Source organism: Phyllobates terribilis, unplaced genomic scaffold, assembly GCF_046119375.1.
Source record: "Phyllobates terribilis strain yellow unplaced genomic scaffold, ASM4611937v1 Scaffold_13__5_contigs__length_258822181, whole genome shotgun sequence".
Taxonomy (NCBI): Eukaryota; Metazoa; Chordata; class Amphibia; order Anura; family Dendrobatidae; genus Phyllobates; species Phyllobates terribilis.
The window spans coordinates 109955251-109977668 of NW_027362773.1; the positions used below are offsets into that span (position 1 = coordinate 109955251).

At 42.8% G+C, this 22418-nt stretch overlaps 1 protein-coding gene across 1 annotated transcript in view; it reads left to right on the plus strand.

Annotated features, from left to right (window-relative positions):
* Positions 1-17412, plus strand: part of LOC141174546 (cathepsin W-like) — a 53418-nt gene extending 36006 nt beyond the window's left edge. The window contains exons 7-11 of the mRNA XM_073659482.1: positions 7146-7262; positions 8908-8972; positions 11625-11709; positions 15911-15969; positions 16795-17412. Coding sequence (XP_073515583.1) covers positions 7146-7262; positions 8908-8972; positions 11625-11709; positions 15911-15969; positions 16795-16902 — 434 coding nt within the window. The 3' untranslated portion in view covers positions 16903-17412. The remainder of the gene's footprint in view (positions 1-7145; positions 7263-8907; positions 8973-11624; positions 11710-15910; positions 15970-16794) is intronic.
* The last annotated feature ends 5006 nt before the right edge of the window (positions 17413-22418 follow it).

Here is a 22418-nt window from a genome sequence, read left to right on the forward strand (position 1 = left end):
GCATTATACTATAGAGGTCTAAGGGGGTGCATTTTACGATATATAGTCTGCCTATGGGGGTGCATTATACTATATAGAGTCTGCCTATGGGGGTGCATTATACTATATAAAGTTTGCCTATGGGGAGTGCACTATACTGTATGGGGAGTGCAATATACTATATAGAGTTTTGTTATGGGAGCGCATTACACCATATAGAGTCTGCCTATGGGGATGCATTATACTATATAGAGTCTGCCTATGGGGGTGCATCATACTATATAGAGTCTGTCTATGGGGAGTGCATTATGCTGTATGGAGGCCTATGGGGAGTATATTATACTATATAGAGTCTGCCTATGAGGGTGCATTATACTATATAGAGTCTGCCTATGGGGAGTGTATTATACTATATAGAGACCTATGGGGAGTGCATTATACTATATTGAGGACTATGGAGAGTGCATTATACTATATTGAGGACTATGGGGAGTGCATTATACTATATTGAGTACTATCTGGTGCATTATACTATGATTCATTACTAGGTTTAGAACAGTGGCCATTGTGGATGGAGGCAGGTGGTGTCTGTTTAAGAGACTGTTACTCAAGAGTTATAGTTGGTATATATATGCAATCTATTTAGTTCTTTATTGGTCATAAGGGTCCTTGTGGTTTTGTGGTCATGGTCATGAGATATTCAGTAGTGTCACAGTTGGAGTCGGCAGCATTTAAAATGTGATTCTGGAAAATTTTCAGATTTTTTTAAGGCATCTGGAAAATGTTAGTACATTTTTATCTTCCAATAATTTAGAATTGAGAATTTGAGAATTTTGTAATTGTTATGGGCACATCTGTCAAGGAGGGTTCTCTAAACCATTGATTAGGGTGAGCAACATGGACTTAAGGCACAGTGGGCAGGACTAGCCAGACAGCACGTGGCTCAGCAAAGACCAGTACAGCAGAGGATGCAGGATGGCAAGTAGACAAGCAGAGCGGGATACACCAGAAGACACAGAGCCAGGAGTGTGGATATATATATCTATAATATAACGCTGCAAGCGTGTCTCTGTCTGAAGCCTCGATAGACTATGCATGCGTGACACGCAGTCTGGCTCCAGACAGAATCACGCATCCAGTCGTAACAGGTAAGAGGAGTGTATGGCGCCGGAGATCGCGGTATGCGTAGACACTGAATGCATACCGCGATCTCCAGCACCATACTTACATACTTACCTGACAGGGAGGAGCATTGCCGTGGCACCTCTCTTCGCTGGAGACCTGGGCAGGAGTGAGGCGCCAGATCGGCGCATGCGCATAGCGCTGTCCGGCGCCATTTTACTGAAGACACATTTGCAGTGTGTCTTCAGCAAAATGGCGCCGGACAGCGCAGTGCTCCAGCACCGCGCTCCTCCCCCGGCCTCTGGCAGAACAGGACGCAGCAGCGCTGGAGCACAGAGAAGAAAGGTGAGCATAACTGTTTATTTTTTTGTATGTGTGTACAGTGAAAAGGGATGAGGGGGCCACACATACCAGGATTGTGGGGTGAGGGGACCATGCATACCAGGATGAGGGGTACCACACATACCAGGATTGGGGGGTGAGGGGACCATGCATACCAGGATTGGGGGTGAGGGGTACCACACATACCAGAATTGGGGGGTGAGGGGTACCACACATACCAGGATTGAGGGGTGAAGGGACCACGCATACCAGGATTGGGGGGTGAGGGGACCATGCATACCAGGATTGGGGGGTGAGGGGTACCACGCATACCAGGATTGCGGGGTGAGGGGACCATATATGCCAGGATAGGGATGAGGGGTACCATGCATACCAGGATTGGGGATGAGGGGTACCATGTATACCAGGATTGGGGGGTGAGGGGTACCACACATACCACGATTGGGGGTGAGGGGCCCATGCATACCAGGATTGGGGGGTGAGGGGTACCACACATACCAGGATTGTGGGGTGAGGGGACCATGCATACCAGGATTGGGGAGGTAAGGGGTACCACACATACCAGGATTGGGGGGTGAGGGGACCATGCATACCAGGATGAGGGGTACCACACATGCCATTATTAGGGGGTGAGTGGACCACGCATACCAGGATTGGGGGGTGAGGAGACTATGCATAACAGGATTGGGGGCTGAGGGGACCATGCATACCAGGATAGGGGGGTGAGGGGACCATGCATACCAGGATTGGGAGGTGAGGGGACCATGCATACCAGGATGAGGGGTACCACACATACCATTATTGGGGGGTGAGTGGGCCATGCATACCAGGATTGGGGGGTGATGGGACTATGCATACCAGGATTGGGGGGTGAGGGGACCATGCATGCCAGGATTGGGGGGTGAGGTGACCATGCATACCAGGATTGGGGGGTGAGGGGACCATGCATACCAGGATTGGGGGGGTGAGGGGACCATGCATACCAGGATTGAGGGGTGAGGGGACCATGCATACCAGGATTGGGGGGTGAGAGGACCATGCATACCAGGATTGGGGGTTGAGAGGTGCCATGCATACCAGAATAGGGATGAGGGGTACCATATATACCAGAATAGGAATGCGGGGCACCATGCATACTAGGATGAGGGATACCATACATAACAGGATAGGGATGAGGGATGGGGTACCACACATACCAGCATTGGGGATGAGGGGTGCCATGCATACCAGGATTGGGGGTGAGGGGTGCCATGCATACCATTATTGGGGGGTGAGTGGAGCATGCATACCAGGATTGGGGGTGATGGGACTATGCATATCAAGATTGGGGGGTGAGGGGACCATGCATACCAGGATTGGGGGGTGAGGGGACCATGCATACCAGGATTGAGGGGTGAGGGGACCATGCATACCAGGATTGGGGGGTGAGGGGACCATTCATACCAGGATTGGGGGTTGAGGGGTGCCATGCATACCAGGATTGGGGGGTGAGGGGTGCCCTGCATACCAGAATAGGGATGTGAGGGGTGCCATGCATACCAGACTAGGGATGAGGGGTACCATGCATACAAGGATGAGGGGTACCATGCATACCAGGATAGGGATGAGGAGTGCCATTCATACCATGATGGAGATGAGGGGAGCCATGCATACCAGGATGTGGGTGAGGGGCCCATGCATACCAGGATGAGGGATACCATACATACCAGGATAGGGATGAGGGATGGGGTACCACACATACCAGCATTGGGGATGAGGGGTGCCACGCATACCAGGATTGGGGGTGAGGGGTGCCATGCATACCAGGATTGGGGATGAGGGGTGCCATGCATACCAGGATTGGGGGTGAGGGGTGCCATGCATACCAGGATAGGGAGTGAGAGATGCCATGCATACAAGGATTGGGGGTGAGGGGTGCCATACATACCAGGATAGGATGGTGGGGACAGGATGGGGCAGCACAAATACCTGGAGGGGGGCAGCACATACCAGCTTGGGAGACCATATACCAATAAAAATGCTCGCTACCCGGGCGTAGAACGGGTTCAATAGCTAATATATACACACACAGTTGTGCTCAAAAGTTTACATACCCTGGCAGAATTTTCCCTTTCTTGACCTTATTTCAGAAAATATGAATGATAACAAAAAAACTTTTTATCCACTCATGGTATTGGTTGGGTGAAGCCATTTGTGGTCAAACTACTGTGTTTTCTCTTTTTAAATCTTAATGACAACCAAAAACATCCAAATGACCCTGATCAAAAGTTCACATACTCCAGTTCTTAATACCGGGTATTGCTCCCTCTAACATCAATGACAGCTTGAAGTCTTTTGTGGTAGTTGTAGATGAGGTTCTTTAATTTCTCAGATGGTAAAGCTGCCCATTCTTCTTGGCAAAAAGCCTCCAGTTCCTGTAAATTCCTGGGCTGTCTAGCATGAACTGCGCACTTGAGATCTCCCCAGAGTGGCTCAATGATATTGAGGTCAGGAGATTGAGATGGCCACTCCAGAACCTTCACTTTGTTCTGCTGTAGCCAATGACAGGTCAACTTGGCCTTGTGTGTTTGGATCGCTGTCATGTTGGAACGTCCAAGTACGTCCCATGCGCAGCTACCGGGCTCATGAGTGCAAATTTGCCTCCAGTATTTGCTGATAACGTGCTGCATTCATCTTTCCTTCAACTTTTACCAAGTTTCCTGTGCCTTTGTAGCTCACACATCCCCAAAACATCAGCGATCCACCTCCGTGCTTTACTGTAGGAATGGTGTTCCTTTCATCATAGGCCAGTTAACTGTCCCTCAGACCATTGGAGGGCCGGAATATAGTTGTTTTTTTTAAAAAAACTATGAACAAATTCCTATGCACACTGCACATATCTTATTTTGAAGAAAAAAAAACAATACAGGAACAAATACAATATTTAAAATGAAGAACAAGCAAAGTTAAATCAACTGGTATTTCAATAGGCAGCATAGGTCCCCAATGGGCAGCATAGGTCCCCAATAGGCAGGTAAATATCCCCAATAGGCAGGTAAATGTCCCCAATAGGCAGCATAGTTCCCCAATAGGCAGGTAAATGTCCCCAATAGGCAGCATAGGTCCTCAATGGGCAGGTAAATGTCCCCAATAGGCAGCATAGGTCCCCAATAGGCAGGTAAATGTCCCCATTAGGCAGCATAGGCCCCATGCAAGATGTCACCCCCAATATAATGCCCCATGCAGGATGTCCCTTTCTCCCACCATATAATGCCCCATGCAAGATATCACTCCCCTGTCTTTATGATGCCCCATGCAGGATGTCACCCCCCATATAATGCCCCATGCAGGATATCACTCCCCTGTCTTTATAATGCCCCATTCAGGCTGTCACCCCCCAATATAATACCCCATGCTGGATGTCACCCCCCATATAATGCCCCATGCAGCATGTCACCCCCCCATATAATGCCCCATTCAGGATGTCACCCCCCATATAATGCCCCATGCAGGATATCACTCCCCTGTCTTTATAATGCCCCATTCAGGATGTCACCCCCCATATAATGCCCCATGCTGGATGTCACCCCCCATATAATGCCACATGCAGGATGTCACCCCTCCATATAATGCCCCATGCAGGATATCACTCCCCTGTCTTTATAATGCCCCATTCAGGATGTCACCCCCCATATAATGCCCCATGCTGGATGTCACCCCCCCATATAATGCCCCATGCAGCATGTCACTCCCCCATATAATGCCCCATGCACGATGTTACCCCCCCATATAATGCCCCATGCAGGATGTCACCCCTAATATTATGTCCCATGCCTCCATACATCAAAAAAAAAAAAAAATCCAATATCACCTCACTTCTCACCTACTGCCGCTGCTCAATTCCGGACTCCAGCGTCGCCGGTCTCATCCCACTCTGCGCTGCCTGTGACGGCTCAGGGGAGGGCGCGGTGGAAAGACTTCACCGCACCCTCTGACCTGAGATGTCACAGGGAGCGCACAACAGGAAGACAGCGGATCTGCGGAGGCACGGGGAGAGGTAAGTATCCGGCTGACGGGGCCCTGAGCAAGCAGGGGAGAAGGGCGGGCGCTGGCACCGTTCTCCTCCGCCCACAGCCCGGCGGGCCAGATTAAAATCCTCCGCGGGCCACATGCGGCCCGCGGGCTGTAGTTTGAGGACCCCTGGTCTACCTGATCGTGATTTGGTTTTTACAGAGATCCTGATTTTCCATTTGTTAATCACAGTTTGAATGCTGCTGACTGGCATTATCAATTCCTTGGATATTTTTTTGTATCCCTTTCTTGTGTTATACAGTTCAACTACCTTTTCCCGTAGATCCGTTGACAATTCTTTGCCTTCCCCATGACTCACAATCCAGAAACGTCAGTGGCTGGATGAAAGATGCATGAGTCTGTCTGGATCCCAGAAACTCACTCAGCTTTTATGCACAAACACTGATTACAAGCAAACAGGTCACAGGTGAGGATGTTACCTTTAGTAGCCATTAAAACCCATTTGTGTCAAATTCTGTGCATGCTATCAGGCCAAAATCAGCAGGGTATGTGAACTTTTGATCAGGGTCATTTGGATGTTTTTAGTTGTCATTAAGAATTAAAAAGAGAAAACACAGTAGTTTGACAATAAATGGCTTCACCCAACCAATAACCATGAGTGGAGAAAAAGTTTTTTTGTTATCATTTATATTCTCTGAAACAAGGCCAAGAAAGGAAAAATTCTGCCGGGGTATGTACACTTTTGAGCACAACTGTGTATATATACATATATATTATGAAGAAAGTGAAGAAAGATATTCAGCTCAAGTCTAGCAGCAAACACACTTTTAATGGCAGAGATACATGCTATTGGAAGACAGATGACAATGCCAGAGACAAAGACAATCAGCAAACAAATGGTTGACCGCAGGCAGAAGTGATGAACAAGCAAACTGGTTACTTACTTGAAGAAAAGATTACACACTGTTGGAGCAACATTGTAGTGTGTGCAGCATCAAAATTCATTATGCTTGCAGCAATCAAATGGTTATCCACAGGTCTGAGCTGGAAAGTAAATGCAGCTAAATTATAAACAAGCAGGAATTAGCTAAAGAGATGATTAGCTGGTTGTGAGAAACGGATAGGAAGGCAAACTCTAGAAATAGACATCGTAACTGAATGAAAACCTCACTGAATACTCAGCACTTAGCTGTCTGATTCGGCATTGAAGGGTCTTAAGTAATTATGTCTAATAAGTATGCCAGGTTACTTGGAAAACCAGGCAGCAATAGTAGAAAGAAGTAGATGCCGGCGCTGGTGCCAGAACAGTAACAGAAAAGATGGTCTTCATAAAACAGAAAGCGCTGTAACTAGTCTCCATCCCGCAGTATATCACAGATAAGGTCACTAAATGTAATGTTAAAATAAAACATAAAATAAAACATGAAATAAACATATTTTGGTGATCTTCAAGGCTTTTTTTTTTTGTTTGTTTTTTTAAAACCTTTCGAAGGTGGAAATGGCACAAATGTCCCAGATGGAAACACTCCTTAAAATAGAAACAACGAGCAGATCTATTCTTAGCAGTGTCTGAAATATATTGATTCTATTGTCTTATGTAATAATAATAAAAATAATAATAATAATAATAATTAATTTATAAAAAAAAGTAAACTCATAAATGTTAATATTTTCTCTCTTGTCCTCTACAGAGGGATTGGTATCTGAAAAAGTTTACCCATACAAAGCAGTAGCACAGAAATGTAAAAAGATCAATTCTGTAAAAACTACCATTAAAGACTATGTATCACTGCCCAAAAATGAACAAGGTAAAAAATATATTTGTCCAATTTTCTATTTTTTCCATGCCCATGGAGGCTTTTATTGCAGGACAGTAGTAGCCACAAAATGGAAGATGGCACTGGCTTGGCTACTTCGGTCTTTCATTTTAGTGAAGCATTAGAGCACAGAGGCACAAAAATTCCCATCAGAAATGAGGGTATAGGCACTCCTGCTCTTGGGACAAATTTGATTTTTAATATTTTTTATGCATAGTATGTATTATTTAACCCCTCTGTCCCACATATGACTGTACATTTGTAATATATAGTCACTAAATCCAATGTCCTCCATTTGTAATATATAGTCACTAAATCCAATGTCCTCCATTCTGTTTTTACTTAGATTTTCAGTTTTTAGATAACCACAACCAAGGGAGGAGCTATGGGAGCAGCCAGTTCCACCCATCTCTTTGACTGCTCCTAAACCTAACCCTTGCTACTCCCTATTACTGTCTGCGCTCTAGCCTGCTTTCCGGCCGTACATCACTGAGGCTAACAACATTGGTGATACATATCTCCCCTATTGGTGACATATATACCCCTCGAAGACCTGTCCAGCGGCCATCTTACATATACCTCCATTGCCTGTTCTCTGTCGCGGAATAGATAATATCATGGTTTAGACTTTCCATACTACTCTCCAAGCCTCTGAAATGGACATTTTCGAGAAGAGAAAAGTGGGGTAACATTCTCAAAACAGAGGACAAAAAGGCAGACATAAAAATGTACAATCACATGTAATTTGTGGGTGGAGGACTGCTTTAACAATTACCATATAATGTTTTAGTGCAGCTATTAAGGATACTTCTGTTGTGATCCGATGCAGATTGCAGGCTCTAGGCGAATGAAGCACGGAATCCAAGGGAGCACTTGAGATAAAAGGAAAAATCCAGCTTTATAAAATTCCAAGTTTATTAGAAAAATTCAGAAAGCTATAAAAATTGAACCATGATGTCAGTGAAAACAGCAACAGCAACGCAGTTCGAACGCACACGCAGCGTTCTTTATCAGAGCTCTGTCAAAGAACGAAGTGTGTGCATTCGAAACGCGTTTCTGTTTCCACTGACATGGATCAATTTTTATAGCTTTCTGAATTTTTCGAATAAACTTGGAATTTTATGAAGCTGGATTTTTCCTTTTTCCTTCTATCTCAAATAGACACCTTAGGCAATCATATCCCATAATTTCTAGGAGCCTATGGATGTCTAAAACCACTGTGACAACCCTTTCGGTCGCTATTTTGATAAAATTGTAGAGGGCAAGGATAGGGTTACTTTGTAAAAAAATAATAATTTCGCCACTCACCCACCTGTCATAGCCTACTATCCGGTCCTCCGCTCCTTTCAGCCTCTTCCCTTTCTCCGGCGTGCGATGTCCTCTTTGGACATCTTCACTCTACACCAGCGCTGAGTAGACCTCTGTGCGGGATGGTTAAAGCTGGAGGAAAGAAGAAACCAAACGGAGCAGAGGACAGGACTAATTTCTCACTATAGATAGGGAACCAAGATATCATTGTTGGTAAGAAGGGCATTACAATTTAGCACAGTTAAAACAATAGGAGTAAACAATGAGATTACTACATTCATAAAAGCATATTTAATTCCATATTAATTTTTTTTCTTTTTTCATTAAGCCATGGCCCGTTTTGTAAAGATCAATGGTACAATTGCTGTGCGCATAAACGCCACCGGTCTGAAGGTAAATATAGTATGTTGACAGCGGACATTTGACTCTTGGTTTAAAAAATATATTTTCTCAAAAGTATACACACACACACATATACATATACATACAGTGCAGACCAAAAGTTTGGACACACCTTCTCATTTAAAGATTTTTCTGTATTTTCATGACTTTGAAAATTGGACATTCACACCGTAGGCATCAAAACTATGAATTAACACATGTGGAATTATATACTTAACAAAAAATTGTGAAACAACTGAAAATATGTCTTATATTCTAGGTTCTTCAAAGTAGCTACCTTTTGCTTTGATGACTGCTTTGCACACTCTTGGCATTTTCTTGATGAGCTTCAAGAGGTAGTCACCGGAAATGGTTTTCACTTCACAGGTGTGCCCTGTCAGGTGTAATAAGTGGGATTTCTTGCGTTATAAATGGGGTTGGGACCATCAGTTGTGTTGTGCAGAAGTCTGGTGGATACACAGCTGATAGTCCTACTGAATAGACTGTTAGAATTTGTATTATGGCAAGAAAAAAGCAGCTAAGTAAAGAAAAACGAGTGGCCATCATTACTTTAAGAAATGAAGGTCAGTCAGTCCGAAAACTTGGGAAAACTTTGAAAGTGTCCCCAAGTGCAGTTGCAAAAACTATCAAGCGCTACAAAGAAACTAGCTCACATGAGGACCGCCCCAGGAAAGGAAGACCAAGAGTCACCTCTGCTTCTGAGGATAAGTTTATCCGAGTCACCAACCTCAGAAATCGCAGGTTAACAGCAGCTCAGATTAGAGACAAGTTCAACGCCACACAGAGTTCTAGCAGCAGACACATCTCTACAACAACTGTTAAGAGGAGACTTTGTGCAGCAGGCTTTCATGGTAAAATAGCTGCTAGGAAACCACTGCTAAGGACAGGCAACAAGCAGATGAGACTTGTTTGGGCTAAAGAACACAAGGAATGGACATTAGACCAGTGGAAATCTGTGCTTTGGTCTGATGAGTCCAAATTTGAGATCTTTGGTTCCAACCACCATGTCTTTGTGCGACGCAGAAAAGGTGAAAGGATGGACTCTACATGCCTGATTCCCACCGTGAAGCATGGAGGAGGAGGCGTGATGGTGTGGGGGTGCTTTGCTGGTGACACTTTTGGGGATTTATTCAAAATTGAAGGCATACTGAACCAGCATGGCTACCACAGCATCTTGCAGCGGCATGCTATTCCATCCGGTTTGCGTTTAGTTGGACCATCATTAATTTTTCAACAGGACAATGACCCCAAACACACCCCCAGGCTGTGTAAGGCCTTTTGACCAAGAAAGAGAGTGATGGGGTGCTACGCCAGATGACCTGGCCTCCACAGTCACCATACCTGAACCCAATCATGATGGTTTGGGGTGAGCTGGACCGCAGAGTGAAGGCAAAAGGGCCAACAAGTGCTAAGCATCTCTGGGAACTCCTTCAAGATTGTTGGAAGACCATTTCCGGTGACTACTTCTTGAAGCTCATCAAGAGAATGCCAAGAGTGTACAAAGCAGTCATCAAAGCAAAAGGTGGCTACTTTGAAGAACCTAGAATATAAGACATATTTTCAGTTGTTTCACACTTTTTTGTTAAGTATATAATTCCACATGTGTTAATTCATAGTTTTGATGCCTTCGGTGTGAATGTACAATTTTCAAAGTCGTGAAAATACAGAAAAATCTTTAAATGAGAAGGTGTGTCCAATCTTTTGGTCTGTACTGTATATATACACAGTACTGTATAGAAAATACTTTTAAAGGGAGTTTGTCACTCCTAAATTGTATGGTAAACAAGATACATATTCCTATAGGCAGGCTTGGACTGGCCGACAGGAGAACAGGAGAATCCTCCGGTGGGCCACCACCCTCTTATATGAGCAGTACTTGGTACAATATACTTGAATCACTATGTACAGACAATGGAAGCATCTTATTCATCTAACAATCTACCCAGATCATGGTTATATAAATTTGTGATTGAGGATAACATCACATTTGCATGTATCTGAAAAGTGGGGCCCTGGAGTTGATTACTGGTGGGTCCTTGGCACCCCAGTCCGACACGGCCTATCGGGAACATCATAATTTTACTTGATTTTCAGCTTGTTTCTTGCTTGTTCACTACGCAGTGGAGCGATGTAAGCAGACATGAGAAAGGACGCATAAATGTACCTTCAATTACAGAGAGCGCTCCCTCGGACAGAGGAAGCAATGTCAAACAGACAAGAGGGAGGCAGAGGTCTGCAAATACAAAGGGCAGAACGGTGCATGGAGGCACTGGACCGCACCAAGGGGGAAACGAGAACCCTAATTAGCATATTGCAATAAAATTGATTTGCTGGACACGGAAACAAGCTGCAGATAAACTATAGATATAACAGCTTGGCCAAAGGATGAGTTTTCCTACAAGTCACAAGCAAATTCAAGTTCCATAAAAAGCATCTTCCTGGACTTTGCAACCAATAAAGCTAAGAGCTATGGTAGAGCTGAAGCCTCTGTCACTCCAGCTCTATTCCCAGTCCAGCGCCGCCTCCTCATGGTTGACTGACAGCTCATTTGCCTAAAGCCACCATACATAGATACACTGATTAAATGTATTTCATTTGTCCCGATTCTCACTAAATATTGACTTTTTCTCCACGTTAATACAGTCTTACCTAGGAGGAGTAATTCATCCGACATCCTGTGATGAAAAAAAATTAAACCATGCAGTTTTAGCAGTGGGATATTCAAAAGGTAAAGATAAATTCCTAATTTTTGTTTACTTTGTTCCTAAAATGTGTTGCTCGTAAGATATGTTCATCTAGTTACCTAATTTGAGCCAAGGACTGAAGTGGATTCACAAATAGCAAAAAATATAAAGGATGGACTTCTATACTTTTCCTTCTTTCTGGATCCAATTCTAACTTTAGCTGAAAAAAATGCAGATATTCAGTGATGTTTTTATAAAAAAAAGCTGTTTGTGAAACCAGCCTAAAGCTTTGTGAAAAAGGAGCAATCAGCTCATCTGTCCGGGTGCACGGCAAAATACTCCAGTCCAAACAATAGCCAGAACTCACATCTTCTTAAAAGAATTGCTTTATTAATCCAGTAGTATAATAGGCACAAAAAATGGTTAACACAACAGCGCAAAAAATGAAAAAAGCAGAAAAGAAATATCCACTAAGCTCCCAGGCAACATGTTTCAAACCTACATGGTCCTTTGTCGAGGCTGGACAATGGACCATGTAGGTGTGAAACATGTTGCCTGGGAGCGCAGCGGATATTTCTTTTCTCCCTTTTTAATTTTTGTGCTGTTGTGATCAGCCATTGTTTGTGCCTTTTATACTACTGGATCAATAAAGCAATTATTTTAAGAAGATGTGAGTGCCGGCTATCGTTTGGACTGTTGCCTAAAGCTAATAATTTCATTGTGGCTCTATTAGTTAAATCCATCCAGAAATTTCTATAGCACTATCCAATTGTTATGTAGATTCTTACCTTTGTCAAATGGATATTTATGCAGTTTATGCAGTGGTGAAATGAGTGACCAGTGACCGCCATGCTTCCACTTTACTATTACATACAGGCTGTACCATAGAAAAATGACTGGAGCAACCAAAACGGTTTACTTACCTGAATTGGTGTGCTCATTGTTTTGAGCCTTGATGGAAATTGTGCTAAAAAAGATTTTGAAAAATCGAAATGATTGATGTCCGCTGTAGGATTTGTGGATCTACTGAGTTACTGCAATTAGTCCTCCACTGGCACCCCATTATCTAAGGGCTTGTTCACACATCAGTATTTGGTCAGTATTTTGGATCAGTGTTTGTATGTCAAAACCAGGAGTGGAACGTACAGTAAAAAATATAATTGAAAGATTGAAAGCTGTTCGGTGTTTTGGAGACACTCCTGTTTTTTTGCATAGAAATGCTGATAGAATACTGATGTATGAATAAAGCCTAAATTGGCTTGTAGGTACAATTTGGAAAATTCATTATTAGGCTACGGTAACATGACCAGTTTCTTTCCAAAATAGGTCAGATTATGCTAATCACACTCTGATGAGAATGAGATCCAATTTTCTCAGAGGTGGAAAAAAAAAGTTTCTCCACCTTTTCCATTATGTCAGTCCATGAAAATCGGACCACACTCAGATGTCTCATAGACATAAGTGGGCGAGTGTCATCCGATTCTCAGAGGCAAATCGGGCACGCTGTAATTTTTTTTCCCCAGGATCACTCAGTCAAAGGAAAAAAAATTGGACATGTGCACAGAGCCATAGAATTAAATGAGTGAGGTCAAGTTCACACATTCAGTATTTGATCAGTATTTTACATAAGTCAAAACCAGGAGTGGGTGATAAATGCAGAAGTGCTGACGTGTTTCTATTATACTTTTGCTCTGATTGTTCCAGTCCTGGATTTGGCTTGCAAATAATGATGTAAAATACTGACCAAATACTGAATGTGTCAACGAGGCCTTAAGAGTGCTATTTGTCAAAACAATGGATAGCTGTCTCGGGTGTATCAAGTTTAACAGACAGTCACTCTGGATCTTGCTGTAGAAGGTCACTGTGCTTGGCATTGCAGATGCCTTCTTGATCCTCTTATCTCTTTAGTGTAGTGATATCCTTCCTCCTTTAGGACTCAGCAGCGACCTCCGCCTTCTGCTGCTAATTGACATACCCTTTCTTGGTAGTTAAAAACTTTCAGTGTCTCCAGAGAGTCGCCAGTGATAGTTCTATGTTCCTCTGTCCATGCCTGGAGTACTAGTACTCTGCTAGTTTCATCTTGGACTTCCCTTGGAGGACAGTTGGCGTTATCTCTCTGATGTCTTCTCAAGCTAAGTGTATCCCCTTTGTTTGTTACCTTGTTGTCTTTAGTTACAGTATATGAAACAGGGAGGGAAAGAGGGGGAGAGTCAGCTCACCGGAATGCAGTCTGTAAATCCTCTGTCCAGAGATCCTCGCAGGGAGTCGCCCTGGCTCGGGTCGGTGCAATGAAGAGAAAAGAGGAAAATATCCAGCGTAGGATAAAGTTAAAACATAGTAATTTATTGAGTCCAAAATAAAAAAATCTTTGAGTTCATCCGAGAAATACAAGCATCACACCATGGTGGTTTACTAACCCTATATATGTGAGTTGCCTCTTTTTGACTATAGATCATGAATAAGACTCGTCTGAGTTGAAACGCGTCGATTTGACTGATGTAATTCCTCACAAGAGCAGATTGATGTGATGCTTGTATTTCTCGGATGAACTCAAAGATTTTTTTATTTTGGACTCAATAAATTACTGCTTTAACTTTATCCTACCCTGGAGATTTTCCTCTTTTCTCTTTAGTTACAGTGGGGCCTGACTAGTGTTCACCCCGTCCACTCTCTACCTAGGGCCTAGCTCTAGGGACATTCAGGAATTAGGTTCCTGCACGGCGATAGGTGTGGAACCTATTTGGAACGATAGGGTAGGCAGGGTGTTATTAGATGTGCCTAGGGGTTTCACTCCCCCTTTCCCTAGTTGTTGGGCTCCCTTTCCCCTCTTCCCGTCTTTCTACACTTGTTCCTTCCCTCACCTTGCGTGACAATAGCACTCTTCCAATTAAAACAATCGTGTGCACGAGCCATAAATCATATAAAGAATATTATAAAGTATAGGCATTCACAAACAAGCATTAATCTCTAAAATACATGGCCGTTTTTTTATTTTATTTTTAGTCAAAATAGTTAAACTACAGTATATAACATAAAAAAACAAGGAATAGAAAATCAGTGAAATCAATTACAAATATGATATTTAGATACAACCGGATGAAATGTCTTAGTTCAATCAGTTAGTAAAGTAAAGTAAAGAAATGTGACATGTTTTACATTAGCACAGAAGATTAATGAAGTATATATGCTACTTCTTTGTCATTAACAAAATGTAAATTGTTGTAGCTGATGTGTTGAAGAAATCTAACCACAAAGTAACTATTGTCGATCTGCGAAATGTTTATTTATAAACAAGTAGAATCTTGTCCTTTTAGTTTCACTGTAGCTGAAAAAATACTGAATGAATCATTTTTTTTTAAATTAAATAAATATATTTTCTGCTAAAAGAAAATAAAAAAAAATGTTTAACTGTTTAGTTTCTATAGCCTCTCTGTATCAGAGAACATAGCTGGCTGCTGGATGAACAAACACAGAATTAGTCAGTGAGCTTGTTAGGATGGCACAGCTTTTTGTTGAAGTTTTCTAAGCTGATTTATGAATTTGATGTATCAGCTTAGAAAATAGTTCAGGAAAAGATAAAGTTTACAAATACTGTGGCCAAAATGAGACGAATGACAGATTCAGTGTTAACACGTTCTGAAGGCAGCTATGCGCTGTAATAGGCTGTAGAAGTTATATGGTCCCAGCTTTGTGCATTAATACACAGAGGCTGCGGAAGCTAAATGGTTAAATCATCTTAATGTGACCCTATTGAAAAATTGTTGCCGTTTATTTTATTTTGTTTAGCTGAATTTACATACAATTTAAGCAAAAAATGAAAATGTCCATATGCTTTAGGACTAGTGTTGAGCGGGCGTGCTCGTTTAACCCTATAAACGAGCACGCTCGGGTGCTCGGCGAGTATTTTTGGCGCGCTCAGTATCTATGTTTGAGTCCCTGTGGCTGCATGTGTCGCGGCTGTTAGACAACTGTGACACATGCAGGGATTGGCTAACAAACAAGCAATCCCTGCATGTGTCAACGCTGAGTAACAGCCACGACACATGCAGCCGCGGTGGCACTAACATAGATGCTGAGCACGCTCGCTCAACACTATTTAGGACGAATTACTCCTAAAGTGTTTTTTTCCCCTTTGAGGGTAGACTAGGAGATGTCTCCGACCACTGCACCCCTTTATTTCCTCATTATTGACATATTTTTTTAAATGTTCTTAATCCAAAACATGTTTTTTTTTCTTTTATGCAGATAGTAAAGTCCCTTATTGGATCATAAAAAACAGCTGGGGGGAGAATTGGGGAGAAAACGTAAGTATTAGTAAGAATAGGATACTTTCACAAGGTGTTGAAGGAGTTATCAAGGACTTTGCTTATTTTTCCTTATGGGCTAGGAACTTACAGGCAGGTAGTTGATAGTTAGCTGCCTGCTGTGACCGGCGCTGATCTCTGCCGGCTCAGAGTGGTCACAGACAACTCCTGCTGGCTATTCTGTGGCTTCAAGTGATGTTACATTGACAGAGCAGCTTCTTCTCTTGCACTCACCTCTGTTGTTGGGGCATTTCTGCCGATGTCATGCTGATTGTCAACCAGCTCCCCGCAGTTAGGCAGCAGGGAGCCAGCTGTCAATCAGCATGATGTCAGCAGTGATGCCCTGTAGGAAGAGCTGTTTTATTAACATGAGGTCAAATGAAGCAGCAGAATCATCAGTGACTGCTCTGAACCAATAAAGATCAGCACCAAGCAAAAGAGGCAGGTAGTTAGCAACTACTTGCCCGTAAGATTTTAACCTCAGAGCAAAAATAAACAAGATCCCAGATAACCACTGATTGGCAGCTTTCTGTCTACACTGAATATTGGCAGAAAGCTGCTGATCAGTGATGGGGGTGTGGCTGGACCAGGAGGCACAAGACACCTAGTCCTGTGGTGATAATCTCCTGCTGATAAAACACTGATTGTATTGAAACAAAAACACAACCAAGTAAGTGATACATCCCTGGAATCAGTGTCTCAGCCCCAACATCATGCTGATCTCAGATTAGATACCAAAAATCTGTTGGCAGATACCACTATAGCATACCAACAGTTAAAGTGTAACAGTAACATAAATACTAACATACGTTTTCTCTTTTCCAGGGATTTTTTAGACTCTATTTTGGGAAAAACATCTGCGGCGTTGCAGAGAGTCCTACAAGTTCTATTGTGACCAAAGCAGGAAAGAAAAAAATTTGTCCTCGAGTTTAGATATCAGTGACAGGTTGGAGGTGTTGTCTGGTATCAGCAAAAAGAGACTAAGAGAAGAATGCCATGAGATAATAATGAAAGCATTAATTACTTGTTAACTGTACTACAGCAATGATATCACCTCAATTTATGACTGCTGCAGCCAATCACTGTGTCACAGGGGTGTGACCACTGAGGACAATAATTGGCTGCAGCCTGGTGACCAGTGGAGAGCACCAGAGTGGGAGCACTGGAGCTGCAAGATATTGACCAGGTAAGAAATGCTTCTGTTATTTCATGGCATCTCTCGGACTCATTTTTGTTGATCCCAGACAGTCCTTTACTGCCAATCTGGAAAAATGTGTAAATTAGTAATACATTCACAAAGCGCTAACTTGCATTTGAATATTTTTTTCTGATGAATACGTAACGATGCATTGTATTAAACCTGCTTTTCTTGCTTACTCTGCAAAATCAATGTGAAAAATATTAAAGAGCATTTTTCTTTTAAATAAAATATTACAAGCAATAGTTTTATACTTTTTATTGCTGTTTCTGAAAATGGAATTGATAACCAATATTGTCTTATCTCTCGGGCCTTTTCCTTTAATGTGTGGATGATAAATAATCGAATCCGACTGATTTACCGTTCACATTCTATAAGCACGCACATAATCTATGAATATATACTGCGTACAGTACAGATCAACAGTTTGGACACACCTGTGAATGCAACAGTTTTCTATGTTCTTATTGGGGCATATCATTTGTTTTGATCCCCCCCCCCAAAAAAAAAAAAAAAAGGCATTTTTGAAGAATGCTGCATTGAAAACTCAGCTACCAGGGGGGAATTAAGGTTATTCCTCTTGGCTTTCATTCATAGAGGCGCAGCTTCAGTCACCGCTCAGTACATAGTGAGCGGCGGCTGTACCTGGCACTGACTGACAGATGGTTCCGCAGTGCATCACTACAAAGCAGGCGGTCAGTTACTCACTATGTATTGAGCGGTGACTGAAGTCTCGCCGGCTACACCTCTATGAATGAAGGTCATTTCCTCCCAGTAGCTAGGCTTTCAGATCAGCAGCCAGCAACTTTACAATGCTATTAACCAGCAAACTGACCCCATATCTGCAGGTTAATAGCGTTTTGAGACATAACGGGTTCCCTTTAAATATTTTTATTTACTTTTTTTTAATCTTTAATTGTATATTTTAGTACCCCTATGGGACTTGAACTTGCAATCATTTGATTGTACTAAAATGCAATAATACTTCTATATATTATAAAATTAGTGATATCCTATGAAGCCCGGTCACAGGCTGTCCCACGGTGATTGTTCTGTAGTTCCCTGCACATTGGATGACCCAGAGCGCTGCAGAGCAGAGCAAATAAAACAATGGACCATATGCAGTGTCAGACTGAAGAACATTGGGCCCACCAGAAGATTTGATTCTGAGGGCCCACCTTTCTCCCCCACTCAAGAGCCCCATAGCAGCTGCAAGGTTTGCGCTATGAACTCTCCTGAAGGAGAAGCCAGGGCCCACCGGAGGATCCTCTGGTTCTCTGGTGGGCCAGTCCTGAAGTACTTCTTAGATACGGTCTGACGCCACTCACCCAGCGAAACCAGAACTCACACTTTGCACTGACGAGGGGCAGTACCCCGAAACACAGTGTCTGCAAATTGAGTTTTCTGGTTCTGGCTTTTATCCTAAGTCATGTGACAAGGCTCGTTAAAGGGTCACTATTGACTTTTAGGATTGCTACTTCCAATAGGTGGCACTAGAGTTCTAGTTCTCTTCATCTCTGAAGAGACAATTTGCATATTTCCCAGAGGAGCATTGCAGCTTGAAAAGTCTCCTCACTTGACATGCTTAGCATGTCACTCTCCGAAAGGAGAAAGATTACTTCTTAGATACTTACAGGATTTAGAACGCTACAAGGGCCCATACATCTGTCCAACATGCAGCGGGGTGGGCTCCCAGTCCAAATCTTGCACTGGGGCCCATCGGACTCTAGTTACGCCACTGTATATATGCATTTTAATAGCATTATTCATTGTGACAGGTTTCTTTCAAGAGCAAAATAAAATAGAGAACCTGTAAAATAAAAACAAGAAAAACAGAGAGTGATAAAGCAATGTACTCCAATGGAAGGATAGGTTCACACGAGCGTATTTTGGGTCTGAGTGCTGTCCGTGAAAAAACAAAAACAGAACACTGACAGCACTAAGACCAATGTTATTCAATTGGGCTGTTCTTTTTTTTTTTCCCTGACCAAATCTGTGTGGGAAAAAAATCGATGGCTAAGTTCACACGACCGTATGAGAATCTGTCAAGAGTTTCATCCAGAAAAGTCAAACGATTTTTTCTCTAACTTGTCATCTGTGTGCAATCCATTTTTTACAGCAGCAGAAATTAATAATTTACAAGACCCGTCACAGTTTCCTATGTTAAGGAATTGCAATGGATCCGTAAAAAAAACAGATGCTATATGGTGGCTCTGCATGGCATCTGAATTTTTTTGTTTTTGTGCACCCATAGACTTGAATGAAATTCTCATTCAACACATGGAAGAAAAGAGTGCATGCTGCGATTGTTTTCACAGGACCGAAATGACACTTGTGCAAACCTACCCGACAAGTGAGAAAAAAATCATTCAAGTTTCCTAGATTAAACGCTGATGATTTTTATACACTTGTATGAACCTAACACATCCATGTGGGTGTTACCATCCATTAGAAACGGAACAATTTTTTTCTCCGGTGTCATCCACGTTGCATTCATTCTTTTTCTCATCCCTTTTTTTCCACTGATGCTGATAGACTGAACTTTTTTATCCATTGACTTTTAGCAATCGATCTTTTCAAAATGGATGAAACTCTGCAGTACAGAGTATGTTTCCGTATTTCACCCATTTAAGGTTTTGTTCAGATCAGTGTATTATATGGATGTGTGTTCACCACAGACCACACAGGGAGAGTTCATGTACCTACTATTGTGAATGTGCCAGTACAAATGGCCGATTTTCCACATGGACCAATGGTCTGCATGGGAAAAAATTACAGCATGCCCCAATTTGGCCCAATTTACAGACCAGACTAGTGCATATAAATAGCAGGCAGCTCCTGCACTTATCCGATATACGGCAAGCACAGGGCGCTGCACACAGAGCTATTCACATCCACAATTTGCGCACGTTACTGACCCAAGTTGTAGGTATGGCCGTCTGAATATGGAAGAGGCTAGTTCCTGTGCTCCCTTCTCCAGGTTATTCCCTGATCAAAGGGGAATTACAGGGAGAGGACGCTGCTGTCCAGTGGCGTAACTAGAGTACGATGGGCTCCGGAGCAAGATTTGGACCGCAGCCGCACCCCTCCGCCGCATGTTGGTCAGATGTATGGGCCCTTGTAGCGTTCTAAATCCTACAAGGACATACAAGTTGCACCTCCTCCTCCATTATGTAGTAATGTCTCCCATACTGGGCTTCTTCCTGGTATATATGTTGACCATCCTGGGCCCATCCTGGTATATATGTACCTTATCCTGGACCCCATCCTGGTATATATGTTCCTCCTCCTGGCCCCATCCTGGTATATATGTCTCTTATCCTGGGCCCCATCCTTGTATACATGTCTCTTATCCTGGGCCCCATCCTGGTATACATGTCCCTTATCCTGGGCCCCATCCTGGTATACATGTCCCTTATCCTGGGCCCCATCCTGGAAAATATGTCCCTTATCCTGGGCCCCATCCTGGTAAATATGTCCCCTGCGATGGCGATCGATTGTTACGCCCCTGCTGCTGTCCCAAATTTTGGCCTTGTTGATGCATATGTGAAGCAATTGAAGTTTAATGTAGATAAATATAAGCTCATGCCAAGGAAACAAAATGTATTATTATGTACTTAATGGCTAACACTGGGTGAAAAAGACTTGGGCATATGGGTGGATGACAAACTCTACTTTAGTGACCAATGCCAGGCAGCTGCTGATGAGACAAGTAAAATAATGGGATGCATTAAAAGAGGCAAAGATGCCAGGACAAGGCCACACCTTGGAAGTTGTGTACAATTTTTGGAACCAGTATATAAGAAGAACATATCAGAAGAAGAGGGGCCAAGGTTATTAAGGGAATGGGTGAATTGCAGTGCCAAGACAGGTTATCAAACTTGGGTTTTTTCAGTTTGGAAAAACAAAGGCTTATAACAATCTACAAATATATGAAGGGACAGGATAGAGATCTTTCTAATGATCTTTTTACTCCTAGGCCTGCAAGGATGATTAGGCGGAAACCTCTACGTCTGAAGGTTTCATCATCATTATCATCATCACAGACGGCAGCTCATTACTGTAAGAGTAGTGAGATTATGCAACTCTCTGCCACATAATGTTGTAATAGTAAAGAAGATCCTAGATGATGAATATATTATTACAGGTTTTGGGCACTAGATTCTCTGATGCGACGTTGATCCAGGGAACTTGTCCAATTGCCGTATGTGGAGTTAGGAAATAATTTTTCCCTTAATATGGGGCAATTAGCATCTACCTAATGGGGTTTTTGTCTTCCTCTGGATCAACATGTTAGGGGTATAGCTTGAACTCAATGGACTCGTGTCTTCTTATAGCCTTAATACTATGCAACTACAGGTGCTTCTCACAAAATTAGAATATCATCAAAAAGTTAATTTATTTCAGTTCTTCAATACAAACAGTGAAACTCATATATTATATAGAGTCATTACAAACAGAGTGATCTATTTCAAGTGTTTATTTCTGTTAATGTTGATGATTATGGCTTACAGCCAATGAAAACACAAAAGTCGTTATCTCAGTAAATTAGAATACTTTATAACAACAGCTTGAAAAATGTTTTAAAATCCAAAAATGTATGTTCAGTAAATGCCCTCAATACTTGGTCGGCTCCTTTTGCATCAATTACTGCATCAATGCGGCAATGTAGCATGGAGCCGATCAGCCTGTGGCACTGCTGAGGTGTTATGGAAGCCCAGGTTGCATTGATAGCAGCCTTCAGCTCGTCTGCATTGTTGGGTCTGGTGTCTCTCATCTTCCTCTTGACAATACCCCATAGATTCTCTATAATAGATTCTCTATGGGGTTAAGATCAGGCGAGTTTGCTGCCAATCAAGCACAGTGATACTGTTGTTTGTAAACCAGGTATTGGTACTTTTGGCAGTGTGGACAGGGGCCAAGTCCTGCTGGAGAATGACATTTCCATCTCCAGAAAGCTTGTCAGCAGAGGGAAGCATGAAGTGCTCTAAAATTTCCTGGTAGACGGCTGCGCTGACTTGGTCTTGATAAAACACAGTGGACCTACACCAGCAGATGACATGGCTCCCCAAACCATCACTGATTGTGGAAACTTCACACTAGACATCAAGCAGCTTGGATTGTGGCCTCTCCACTCTTCCTCCAGACTCTGGGACCTTGATTTCAATATGAAATGCAAAATTTACTTTCATCTGAAAACAACACCTTGGACCACTGAGCAACAGTCCAGGTCTTCTTCTCCTTGGCCCAG